This window comes from Ictalurus furcatus, chromosome 9 (genome assembly GCF_023375685.1).
Source record: "Ictalurus furcatus strain D&B chromosome 9, Billie_1.0, whole genome shotgun sequence".
NCBI classification, from domain to species: Eukaryota; Metazoa; Chordata; class Actinopteri; order Siluriformes; family Ictaluridae; genus Ictalurus; species Ictalurus furcatus.
The window spans coordinates 9,922,653-9,936,144 of NC_071263.1; the positions used below are offsets into that span (position 1 = coordinate 9,922,653).

The 13,492-nt window shown below is 40.7% G+C and overlaps 2 protein-coding genes across 2 annotated transcripts; both read left to right on the forward strand.

Annotated features, from left to right (window-relative positions):
* Positions 1 to 455: 455 nt before the first annotated feature.
* Positions 456 to 7,076, forward strand: LOC128612357 (ras-related protein Rab-15-like). The gene is made up of 7 exons (XM_053632460.1): positions 456 to 794; positions 3,199 to 3,259; positions 4,842 to 4,902; positions 5,070 to 5,147; positions 5,319 to 5,408; positions 6,263 to 6,328; positions 6,458 to 7,076. The coding sequence occupies exons 1-7, from the start codon at positions 671 to 673 to the stop codon at positions 6,590 to 6,592; spliced, it is 615 nt and encodes a 204-aa protein (XP_053488435.1). The 5' UTR covers positions 456 to 670; the 3' UTR covers positions 6,593 to 7,076.
* A 1,383-nt stretch (positions 7,077 to 8,459) lies between these two features.
* On the forward strand, positions 8,460 to 9,847 carry gpx2 (glutathione peroxidase 2). Its single transcript, XM_053632461.1, has 2 exons — positions 8,460 to 8,709; positions 9,494 to 9,847. Exons 1-2 carry the CDS (start codon positions 8,488 to 8,490, stop codon positions 9,845 to 9,847), a joined length of 576 nt encoding a protein of 191 aa, XP_053488436.1. The 5' UTR covers positions 8,460 to 8,487.
* Positions 9,848 to 13,492: the final 3,645 nt, after the last annotated feature.

Below are 13,492 nucleotides of genomic sequence, written 5' to 3' on the forward strand. Positions count from 1 at the left end.
CATCCCCCCCACCTCAGCTAACCATTACAAACCATTACTGTTATTGGTCCTTAGTGGGATCCACTAGACATAACATGCTTCCAACAGAAGGCAACAAATTCAGTAGAGACCCACTAGGGACCATTAGACTTTCCATTAAAACCAATACTAGTCCCATTATAACCATTACAAATTCTATTGGGTTTTTTATTGTTGTTGTTTTTCAGCAAAAAAATTACCAGGAAAAAAAAAGGAAAACTAACCATGTCCTTATCTATATATCAGTAATGCCTATTGAAGACTATACTTCAAATGTTTACATAATTTAGCATAGCTTATCTTTTCCAACGCATCTATTCGTTTTAAACTGAAGGCTATTTGACCAGATTGATAGCTTTATCTGGATGTAGCAAGATTATGACATGGGTTTGGCCGTGAAAAAGGAATGAATAAAAGGTGATGATATGAATAAAAGTATGAAAGTACTGAGGACACTAGGGCAGACGGCTCATGGCTGCTCTGAGGCTGAGGAGAGAAAACGAGTGAAAAGAGGAGAGGCGCTTTTCCTTCCTCTCGGATATTTGTAGGAGTGAGGCTTCGCTTAATTACAGGAAATATGTCAGAATACGACACTTGAGACTTTTTTTTTTTAAATATCGACGAGCACTTTGTTAGGAACTTGCTCCACGCCATGGCGAAGCAATACGACGTCCTTTTCAGGCTTCTTCTTTTAGGAGACTCCGGTGTGGGGAAAACATGTTTGTTGTGCCGGCTCACGGATAACGAGTTTCTTTCGCCACACATTTCCACTATTGGTAAGCATTGGAGTATTGATACACAGGGTAAATGTTGGCTAACTTAATCATTGTTACCTGACATTATTATTAGAGTGTAAACTAATATGAAATTGATGTAAATAACTCGTGTTTGTGAACTCGCACATTAAGCCGAACTGTTCCAGGTCGAATAAAAGCAGTTTAGACGCCCAGAAAAGTTCAAATCATTTGGCCCTCCAGTGGCCCCTACTGGTCGTGTTGGGGTAAAACAACTGGCATATTCGAAGTATGAAATGAGTGCTGATCTTCCATGCTGGATCTGACCAGCTGTCAAGATGCTCAAGTACTGCTAGAAAGGAAACAGTGAAACACAGCTACTTAAGTAGACTTTTTTGGGAAGACAATAACACAGCAGCAAAGTGTTTAATGGTCTGGTTGGTTAATTAATAGAAAAAAGCAAAAATGGTCTACTGTTTTGAGCAGCTCAGCCTATGTTTTGGCAGCTGGTAGTTGGTCAGATTAAGATGGATATTTTTTTTTCCAGTTGGTTTAATCTGCTCGATTTGTTCCAGATAAGGATTGAGCAACTTTGAATCGTCAGCAATGTTAAAGCGATTAGATTTGCAACTTGATACAACTCCAAACCAGTAGAAATGGTGAAATGTCAACCAATCCTGTTACTGGTCTACCTTCCTGTTCCAGACAAGGAATATATAGGATTAAATTTTTAATGAGGTCCACGCTGCGGTAATATGACCCACTTCAAAGTATATCGACACCTGACAATGACGTTCATAAATGCCTGGTTGACCATCCCATTCCAAAACCATATGCATTAACACAGAGTTGGTCCCCCTTTGCTGTTACAACAGCCTCCACTCTTCTGCGAAGGCTTTCCGCTGTATTTTGGAACATGTTTGTGGGGATTTGTGCTCATTCAAGAGCATTAGTGAGGTCAGGCATTGATGTTGGGAAAGGAGGCCTTGGGCGGAGTCAGTGCTCCAGTTCATCCGAAAGGTGTTCACTGGGGTTGAGTTTGCGGTTCAGGGTTCGAGTTCCTCCACATCAACCAAATCATGTCTTTATGGACTTGGCTTTGTGCACAAGGCCCTTTGGTTCCACTGAAGGAAAATCTTAAAGCTACAGCATACAAAGACATTAGAAAATTCTGTGCTTCCAACTTTGTGCTTCCAACTTTGTGCCACCAGTTTAGATGAATGTCTACATATGGGTGTGATGGTCAGGTTTTCCACATACAGTTTGGAACACCTTCTAGTGTACCACAAGGCTGAATGTGTACATCAATTGGTAATTTATAATGTCTGTTATGTTATACATCAATTCTTCCATAAACTGCTCTGACTTTAAAATGTTAGACTGTTTTATTTTATTGAGTTAAATATTTAGGTTTATGGGCACATGGTGGTTTAGGGGTTAGCACCTTTGCCTCACACCTCCTAGGTTGGGGGTTTGATTCCCGCCGCTGCACTGTGTGTGCAGAGTTTGAATGTTCTCCCAGTGCTGCGGGGGTTTCCCCCGAGTACTCCAGTTTCCTCCCCCAGTCCAAAGACATCTATGGTAGGCTGATTGACATGTCCAAAGTGTCTGTAGTGTATGAATGGGTGTGTGAAGGTGATTGTACCCTGCAATGGATTGACACACTGTCCAGAGTGTACCCCGCCTTGTGCCCGATGCTCCCTGGAATAGACTCCAGGTTCCCCGCAACCCAGTAGGATAAGCGATATAGAAAATGGACGGATGGATTTTGGTTTACAGTAATATCACTCTCTCCAACTCTGGGCATGTGCTCGGCCTTCTTTTCTCTCTTGTATCTCTCCAGTTGAGAACCAATTAACACCAGTGATTGTCTTGTAATGTACATTTCAGTGCATAGTTACATTCTGCCACTACATTACCAGGACATTGCTGTTTTCATATTGAATTTGACAACTGGACATAGGCTACTTTGGAGGTTAAAAAAAAACAAACAAACCAAAACTACAGAGGTCCAGATTTCAGTGAGACTATCTAGTTATGGCCATGGCTCCAGATAACCAGTCTACTTGATTAACTGGAAAAGCAGAGATGGAACTTAATTCTTCAGGAAGGTAAATCTTCCTGATGGGGGAAGTTGAGGATCACAGTGCACATATGTATTTAGAGGTAAAAATCTCACCCAAATTCTTGACAATATACTGAGAATCTGAAATAATTATCATTATTATTATAATAATAATAAGCCTCTTCTATGTTTCCTTGCTAGAGAACTGAAAATTTGCCAGTCATATGCCATATGTTCAAATAACAAAATGTTGTCCACTTTTTCAATAGTATTCTACACAATTCCTTGTATGAAGTAAAAACAAACAAGCAAACTACTTTTTTGGGCAGGGTTTTAATTGTTTAATCCTGGCATATAAATGTATCCTGTATCTTTCTTCAGGGGTGGATTTCAAAATGAAGACAATAGACGTCAATGGAATCAAAGCGAGAATGCAGATATGGTGGGTGAGATGATTGATGTCATACTCGTAGTGTATAATCTGGATATACAGTGGGGGAAATAAGTATTGGACACGCCAACATTTTTTTCAGTAAATATATTTCCAATGAGGCTATTCACATAAAATTTTCACTAGACATCTGTATTAACTCAAGAAATCCACAAATATAAAGAATTCACAACATTAAAGTCCATAAATAAAGTTATGTGTAATAAAGTGGAATGATGTAGGAAAAAAGTATTGAACGCGCTAAGTAAAAGCAGTTCTCCAAGGTAAGGCTTAAGTAATTATACCCCCTGTCTGTGCTAATTAATATCAGCTAGGTTAGTAAATTGATGGTCTGTAAAAAGGCTTTTTGTTACCAAGGTGTCACACAAGAAACATCTCTTGGTGGATAAAAGCAAAGAGCTCTCCCAAGACCTTCGGAACCTTATTGTTGCAAAACATATTGATTGAATTGGATACAGACCTATTTCCAAACTTCTGAATCTTCCAGAAAACACCACTGGGGACATTATCTGTAATTGGAAGCAACATCACTCAGTCATCAACCGGCCACGGACAGGAGCACCTCGTAAGATTTCTGATCAGGGAGTCAGAAGAATAGTCAGAAGAGTAGCCCAAGAGCCAAGGACCACTCGGAAAGAGCTCCAGAAACACTTGAAGGCAGCAGGTACCATCTTCACAGAGAAAACAATAGGCAATGCTCTCCACTGCTCACACTCACCCCGCAAAACTCCGTAGCTAAAGAAAAGGCATGTCAAAGCTCGTTTAAAGTTTGCTACAACTCATTTGGACAAGCCTATGAAATACTGGGAAAGTGTAGTCTGGTCAGATGAGAGCAAAATTGAACTTTTGTCTGTCATACTACACACCATGTTTGGAGAAGAAATGACACTGCACATCAACCTTAAAACACTATAGCAACAGTGAAGTTTGGAGGTGGAAGCATCATGGTGTGGGGCTTTACTGGGAGATTCTTGAGAAGAATCTGCTACCATCCACCAGGATGATGAAGATGAGACGTGGTTGGACCTTCCAGCAGGACAACAATCCAAAGCATACAGTAAAGGAAACTCTCAATTGGTTTCAGAGAAAAAAATTCAAGGTGTTAGAATGGCCCAGTCAATCACCTGACTTCAACCCAATTGAACAAGATTTAAAGACAATATGTTTAGAAGAATGGGCCAAAACCACACCTGAATACTGCGGCCGATTAATTTCTTCATACAGGAAGTGTCTTGAAGCGGTCATTACAAACAAAGACTTCTCCACTAAGTATTAAATACATTTCAGTTAGCGTGTTCAATACTTTTTTCCTGTGTCATTCCTCTTTATTACACATAACATCATTTATGGACTTTAATGTTGTGAATTATACTTTGTATTTCTGTATTTCTTGAGTTAATACTGATGTCTGGTGAAAAGTTCATGTGAATAGCCTCATTGGAAATATATTTACTGAAAAAAATGTTGGTGTCCAATACTTATTTCCCCCAATGTATAGGTATTTTTAGATTATACAAAGTCCGCAATTTCAGTCATTGAAGATTAGCTTTGCTCACATATCTGTCTTCTACAGGGACACAGCTGGACAGGAGAGGTACCAAACTATTACAAAGCAATATTACAGACGAGCACAGGTACGGTGTGTTATGTGCTAGCCTGTGGCTCTGACCCTTTTCATTACAATAACTAGTATCACTGAACATGTTACAGTTGGAGACCTGGAGCTAAATGTAGCCTAGATTACTGAGGTTTCAAAGTTTGAGCTCTTTGGACACACAAGTGTTTCCTTTTCTTCTCCCAGGGAATTTTCCTTGTATACGACATTACCAGCTCCCCCTCTTTCCAACACATAATGAAGTGGATTAGTGACGTTGATGAGGTGAGGAGGCTTTTTTCCCTCTTAAACTTCCCAAGCACTCATAATCGGTTCTCCAGTGCAATGTCAAATTGTGTTGTTCTAACAGGTTGTATATCTGACCTAACAGTCAATGCCAGCTTCACATATTTGTAAAATTTTTTTTTATTATTTATTTATTTTTTTTAACTCTAGTACGCACCATGCATAGTGCAGAAGATTCTCGTTGGGAACAAACATGATGAGGAGCATCGAAGACAAGTGACCATGGAGCAGGGGAAAAAGGTACCAGTTGCATTTTGTTCTCCAATCCATAAGACCAAGAACAGGTTTTTGAACTGTTACCTGGCTGGTACATTCGGAATAAAATTCACTCCGACACAACTCCAGGGTCTCCGATTCAATCCTGAACTCAGGTTACTGTCTGTGCAGAGTTTCGCATGTGTCCTTGTGAATTTCCTCAAGGGGGGGGGGACTATGTGAGCGGAGCCTGCATGTTACCCCTGTGCCTCGGGGGCTTCCTCCAGGTAGTCCAGTTTCCTCTCCCCAGTCCAAAGCAAAGACACACGTTATAAATTGATTGGCATTTCCAAATTGTCCGTAGTGTGCGAATAGGTGTGTGAGTGTGTGCACTGAGACAGACTGTAACCCCATCCTGGGTGTCCCCTGCCTTGTGCCCTGAGTTCCCTGGGATAGGATAAGCAGTATGGAAAATGGAAGGATGGATGGCTGTCAGTTACTGGCTATGCCAAATTGACCCTAGGTGTATACTGGTGTGTCAATGTGTGTGTGGCGTCCCATCCACTGGCCCTGTGTCAGGCTCCGTTTCAACTGCGACCTTGACCAGGATAAAGTGGCTTTCTTAAGGTGAATGAATGAATGAATAATAGTAATATAATATCAATATTATTTGCAGGCATTGTGGTAAAAAGTGCTTTTGCTTTATGAAATTGATAAATGATCTTTCTCCTTCTGCACTGTTAATAATGAGTGCGAAAGAGCAATTTTTATTTGGGTAGTCAGGTTTGACACTTGTGTTAATGGAAGGCAAATGCATTTTGTTTGGAAGGATGGAATTCTGTTTGCCTTGTAGTGAAAAAGATTATGTGTAATGTAACACACTGCTTTCTTTCAATAAGCTTGCTAAGTCTTATGGTATGGATTTCTTGGAGACAAGCGCCTTTACTAACTACAACATCACTGAGGTGAGTTGCTTGGTTGTTTTGATGTCTAATCTTGTAAAATGCTTGTTGGATCAGAGATGTGTCAATATTATTATGGTTCCACTGTAATTGGATTAACTTGGGGTTTGTGTTACTCGTTGTGCTTCTCAGGCATTCACTCGGATGACTGAGCTGGTGCTGGAAGCAAACAGGATGGAGTTGGATAGTGTGCTGTTATCCAACAAGGATGATCTCAGCACTACTGAAACAGAGCAGGAGCATGAGTATTCCACCTGCTCGTGTTAGCGAAGTGTTAAAGCATATTTATCAGCTGCTACCGATGTCAGTAAGCCAGTTATGAATACCACTTCAACAATGTCCTTTGTAAAGTATTTTTGAAACATTTCCTCATTACTACACATGTATTAATAGATGCTTTGTCTCATTGCTTGATCCTAGATGTAAGAATGAACAGTAAACATTTGGGGAATGCACCATTGGTTGTCTCACTAGGGGGTGTTGTCTATGAATCATTTATTTGTTCATCACGGCAAACAATTGTTCATCAAATATGCATCAAATTGCTGCTCTGACCTTATTTTGCCATTTAGCATGTGACATAATCACGGGCAGAGCTGTAAGGTACATCAAGGACTTGTGATGCATTTGACCACTATTCCATTGAATTGACCGTAATCCGGGCAGGAGAAAGGGCTCCATCCAACCCATACTAACCACAGAATTGGATAATGGGTGTGTGCTGACCTCATTGCTTACTTCTGAAACAGAGAGGGAGAGATTTGGTTTTGGTATTAAAATAATTAAAACATACATTTAGAATTTGATACCATTATTATTGTAATGTTATATATATATATACTTGCTGTCAAATCTGTATGACTACTATAGAACTGTTTATCGTAGAAATAAGTTGTAAAGATTTGTATATGATCTAGATCCATGTATGAAATACTAGTTCTCTCTAAAATAAATGTGTATTATGATTATAATGACTGACCACTCTTATTAACACTAGTAAAAACACCTTTTTATTAACCTTACCTCAGGCCACGCTGACCTGTTTATTGTCAAACACGTATTAGACAAGACTGGACTTTTCATATGTTTTAGGAAGCTTAGCTCTCTGGCAGATTAGGAGTGCCATTGAATTACAGATTCTGCGTAACAGAATCAGAATTTGGGCCAAGCTCCACTGAAAGGGATTAGATTGAACGGTTATCCATTTTTAATGACGTGAGAATGTAGGCAATGACTTGCTGAATGTTTAATGGCTCAGAAGTAGATTCAGTCTCTAAAGCCACTGAGAGTTTAATACAATGTGCTGCGTAGAAAACTGTATAACTTCCGTTTTCCACATGGGAAACAGATAACTGCTGTTTAGGAAATCACTAGAACAACTGATAATGTCTGTCTAGAGTGTGCCATTAATGGCTTGTTGAGTTGTAGTTAATTCCCTGTATATTTTATACCATCCTACCCTCTTGTTTGTGGGAAATATCTCCCAGACCAGAATGTTTTTGTTTTTTTGCTGTTGTTGTTTTTTTAAAAAAAATAACTTATTCCATAGACTGTTTGAATGTGTATAAAAAACTGGTGCAGATTTATAGATTAAAACCTGAGATGGAAAATCAGCTCTATTGTTGGCAAAAGAAACGTTGTCAAATCGCTGGGACCAGATCGACTACACCCGCTGTCGAATAGGTCACTCCAGGATGACGCACAAGTTTTTAATATTAGGAGAAGACTCACCAACATGTACCTTCTACCAGAATCCATTATCCTTGAAACATGCTTTATTAGACTGTACTGGTCTTAACCCTGTGAGAAACCTTTTTTATTCAGTCAACACTCTGGAAGAAATTTTTAATAAAATCAAACTTAACACAATTTTAAAGATTTTAGGACAAATAGGTTTTAAAAACCTTATATAGAGTTCCTTACGCATTTCTCGCCATGGAAATAGCCATAGAAGCTGGCATGGCATTTAAAAAGCCAGACAAACAAACCTGAGATGGCCTACCTCTGTCTTTTCACCACATACATGTATTATGTATCACTTGCATATCAACTTCCCTCCAAGTCATTTGACACCCAAGCTTTATAGCTGAATCCAGGCAACCGGCATGACTTGCATGCCAGAAGGAAGCAGACACACATTAGGAGGACACCAAACACGGATCATGACCTTCATAGCCAAGATGTTTTATGACCTGCGTGCCACTACGCTGGAAGGGGACTCTATCGATTTTAATGTCTACCGAGGACGAGTGGTACTTATCGAGAATGTTGCATCGCTATGAGGCACCACCACCCGGGACTACAGCCAGCTCAACCAGCTCCAGAGCAGGTACCCGCACCGGCTGGTGGTCCTGGCCTTCCCCTGCAATCAGTTTGGCTACCAGGTTAGTGGGACAAGCAATTCACTATGTATTCAGAATTGCTTTTGATGTGTTGGATTAGTCTTGCTGGACATCTCAGTTTAGATAACCAAAGATACCCAAGATGAAACCAGTGTGATGTATTTGGCTTTAGGATTTTCCTTTAAACCAAAGACCACATTTGTACCTGGAGAACTAGCATGATGCAGAATTTGGTTTTAACCCAACTCGAGTACACTCGAGCACTAGTGAAGCAAGGAAACCTGTTTTGTTTGATTGGATCTGATGTGTGCAATTATTGATGGAACCAAATGTTTCAAGAATGCAAATGCTTAGTGCTTTACATCATGACAAACATTGTGCTAATACTACTGATGCCAATGTAGAGTGCTGCTAAAAGTCATTAATGAAAAATCTCTACATACAATCTCAGAAATAAAGTTACCAAACGGTTCTTTGTCTCGTCGCTGATGTGGTACCACCAAGGCGACATCTTTTGTACCTTTTAATATGCATCTTTATGCCTTTAAAAGACCACTGCTATGCCTGTAAACATTGGTCTAAAAGCTTATTAAAGGTACATCATGTGTACTTTCCCAGATAAAGGTGGGATAGATAAAGGTGCAAAAGATTTACTTTTGATAGTACCACCCAAGCGACAAGGAAAATACAGTACAGGTGTTATCTTTATTTCTGAGTGTGTATGAAGGAGCTTTACTGGACAAAAATTCAACAAAGTACAAGCATTGCAGAAGCATGGTATACTTACAAGGGAGATTTTGTGTGATTATATCTTATCTTTCTCCAGGAAAACTGCAGAAATGGAGAGATCCTGAACTCCTTGAAGCACGTACGACCAGGTGGAGGGTTTGAGCCTTTGTTCACCATTTTTGAGAAGTGCGATGTGAATGGGGCTAGCACACATCCCGTCTTCGCATACCTGAAAGACAAACTTCCGTACCCCGATGATGATCCAGTCTCTCTTATTCAGGACCCCAAGTTCTTAGTGTGGAGTCCCATCAGCAGAACTGATATCTCATGGAATTTTGAGAAGTTCCTGATTGGCCCAGAGGGCGAGCCCTTCAAGAGATACAGCAAAAACTTCGAGACCATTAACATCGAACCTGACATTCAAAGGCTATTGAGGCTGACCAAAAACTAATCAAGCTAATCAGTTGCCTCAGAATGTATTACATTTTATTGTAGATACCACTGTGCACCCCTCTACCCTTTCTTATTTTACTTAATGAAGTTGATGCTCTAAAGTAACGTAGGGAGTATTAACTGAGGTGTCGTAAATATAAAAAAGACATGTAGAGGATGCTAACAGAGATGTATTGAAAGGATTGCTTTAATAATAATAAAACAACAAGAACACTGAACTTGTAATGTCTTATAACAAAACACTGTCAAATGCTCATGACTGAATACTATCATGAAGGAATGTGTATTAGTCTAAAGTGATTACCAACGTATCATGTAATGTGAATACACACACACACACACACACATATATATATTATATATATATATATATATATATATATATATATATATATATATATATATATATATATATATATATATATATATATATATAATCACAGTCTAAATCCCAAGTATTTTGTTTATTTTTTTTATTCGGTAACAATTGGTACCTTCCATATAACACGAGTGACTGAGGTTTTTGTTAGCTTATTCTGAACATTAGGTGGTAGTATTGCTGAAGATTTCAGCAATGGGTACCTCATAACCACTAGTCTTTACTACAGTAGGTCTCCACTAGTACAAATAGTTTGAACTGACTTTCATTTGATGTAGATCACATTCCTACCCATCTGGTGGCAGCACTGACCAAAGCTACTGAGTTCTTTACTTTCAGAACACATTTCCATATCACTGAAAAAAACATTGGAGTAAAATTTACTCAAGAAAAGTGTGGTAACAATTTCCACACAATAAAAAAAAAATCTTAGTAAATAAGAGTAGTAAATTTTACAGATTGTGTAAGGTTTACACAGCAAGGATTATTCTCCTTAAAAAATGTAAGTAGGTTTAACTGGCAACTTTCTTATTTTATTAAGTACATTTTATTCAACAATGAGTTAAATGAACTTCATAAACCTCAACCCTATATAAAAAAAAAATAATAATTAAAAAAAACATCATCTAAACATTATCATTAGTACTTGATGGTCACTAACACCTTTAATGATTCCAATCAGAAGTATCACTCCAATGAGTAAATGCAGTCACATCAGCCTTCATAAAGAATGAACTGGCAAAACCCAAAATCATTAATATAATAATCACCTACACCTGACTGAGTAAGACAAAGAAACAAGAAAACTTGACCAAAACTCTTAATCTTTCAAAACATTTCATATTACATGCGTCCTAGACCTTAAAGCTGGCATAAAAAGAAATACAAAAACAACCCATCCATAATGCTCAAAATTAAATCAATTTAAAGTTCTGTGAAAACATGCAAATCGAGTTCAAATACCATGCCCCAACTTTAGTATGCAATCGGTTCAATTTAACATGACATATTCTGCTTTTTTTCCTTTCTAGTTTTCTGAGCACTTGCAAAATAATAGTACATTTAACCCAGTAAAGTAAGTAAAATATGCACTTTGGGTTTTAGATGCATATTTACATGAATTAATATACAGTTGCAATCAAAGTTATTCAACCTGTCACGGATCAGTAATTGAGGCGGAAGCAAGTACAGGTAAAGATGTTTTATTAAAGGAGGCAGGCAGACAAATCCAAAACGTGAAACAGAGGCAATGGGTCGGGCGATCGGCAAACAGGCATAAACTGGGCTGGGCAGGAATCGAAATCGAGGTCACTAGAAACAAGGTCAAAGCACAAAACATGAATCGTGAACAGGGAAACGCGAGGCGGAAAACAACATCTACGTTTAAACTAAACAATCTAACTATCGCGGTAACTATCTACTATAATACTCCGCTCCGTGTACTGGGAGGCGAGGGGTATATATCACAAACATAATCAGCGTTAAGTGCTGACAGCTGAAACCAATGTAGACCCACCCTCGAACAACAACCAATGACAAAACGGGGAGGAGACAGAACAGACGCACGTATCCACAGTAAACACTGTCACAGTCATCAGAGTGTGCGCTCTCTGAGCACTTCGCACCTGGCTCGTGCACGCGCGCAGACTCCGGCTCTCCGAGCCCGCTGCAGGTTGCAGCGCTGTCTAAAGGGGAGATCGTGACATAACCCCCCCAAGGGTGCTCCTCCATTGGTGGTCCTGGCCCCCTGGGCAAAATGTCCCCAGGTGAACCAGGAGACTGAGTGGCTTCCTCAGCGGATGCAAGAAAGCAGAGCTGCGTCCTCAGCAGAACAGGAAAGCAGAACGATGTCCTCAGCGGAATGGGAAAGCAGAGCGACGTCCTCAGCAGAGCAGGAAAACAGAGCGACGTCCTCAATGAAGCAGGAAAGAAGAGCGACCTCCTCAGCGGAGCAGGAAAGCAGAGTGATGTCATCAGCAAATCTTGGTGTAGTGGCTTCCACAGCAGCGTAGGGAAGCAAAACGGAATTTTTGGCTGCAACGAGAGGTGGAGAAACCTCCTCAGTAGAACAGGGTGGCTGAATGGCATCCTCAGTCACGCAGAGAGTCTGAGTGTCGTTCTTCATCGACTTTGCAGCCTGAACTTGGTTGGTTATGTCGTCAGTCTCAGGCATGAGGAAAACTTGGTTGGTCGTGTCAACAGACTCTGGCGTGAGCATAACTTGGTTGGTCGTGACGTCGGTTTCAAGCATGAGCAGAAACTGGTTGTCCGTATCAGCAGACTCCGGTGTGATCAGGACTTGGTTGTTCGTGACATCAGCTTCAGGCATGAGCAGAACCTGGTTGGTCCTGACGTCGGCTTGGACCTGGGACAGGAACTTGGTGTGAGCAGAGCTTGGGTTGGCCGTCTCTTCGACCTGGGACAGGAACTTGGTATGAGCAGAGCTTGGGTTGACCGTCTCTTCGACCTGGGACAGGAACTTGACTTGAAAGGTCACCTCTTCGACCTTGAACAGGAACTTAGCTTGAAAGGTCGTCTCTTCGACTTCGGTCATGTACATGACTTGCCTCGTTGACCTCTAGCAGGAACTTGACTTTATGCTGGAGCTCTGGAGCTCTGGACCTCCTCATGGATCTCAGGCTGAAACTCTGGGTCTGAGGTCACCACGTTGACCTCTGGCTGAAGCTCAGCAGGTGAGACCTCCTCGTGGGTCTCAAGCTGGAGCGCTGAGGTCACCACGTTGACTTCTGGCTGTAGTTCTGCAGGGGCTTTCATGTGTAGTAGTTTGTGCTTATGCCAGCTACTCTTGAAGCATTCCTTTGAGCAGAAAAATGCTTCCTGGAGAACTAGTTTCTTGCATGTAGGACATTGTAGCTGAGTCTCTTTCCAGCAGCCCTCAGTCATGCATCTCGGTGGAACCTCCACCATGTTGGCCGGAACCTGAAGCTGTGGAGGCTGCCCTGTCAATCCCCTCATAATAGATGTGGAATGATAGTTTAGCCTTGTTCGTCACATTGACCCTCCTCAACAGTTGATCCAGGTTGTAGCTCTGCCCTGGATCCCCAAACTCCTTCAAAAATAGTTCCATAAACTGAATACTTTTCTCCAGTCTCCTGGATCCTATGGCTGCTAAACGCTGCGCCCACTGGCGGGTTGGGCCAAAAATCCGGGACACCATGAACCTTATCCATTGCCTCTCGCTGGGTTTGGTGTCCGTTAGGCTCGAGAAATATGGCTGGCAGTCAACCAGAAAATAGTCCGGGT

Bases quoted from the DNA above. Each gene is read 5' to 3' on its own strand.
- LOC128612357 (XM_053632460.1), top strand. From the start codon at position 671: ATGGCGAAGCAATACGACGTCCTTTTCAGGCTTCTTCTTTTAGGAGAC. The intron at 5,409-6,262 runs GTACCAGTTGCA...TCTTTCAATAAG, and splicing joins CCATGGAGCAGGGGAAAAAG to CTTGCTAAGTCTTATGGTAT. The intron at 6,329-6,457 runs GTGAGTTGCTTG...TGTGCTTCTCAG, and splicing joins CTAACTACAACATCACTGAG to GCATTCACTCGGATGACTGA.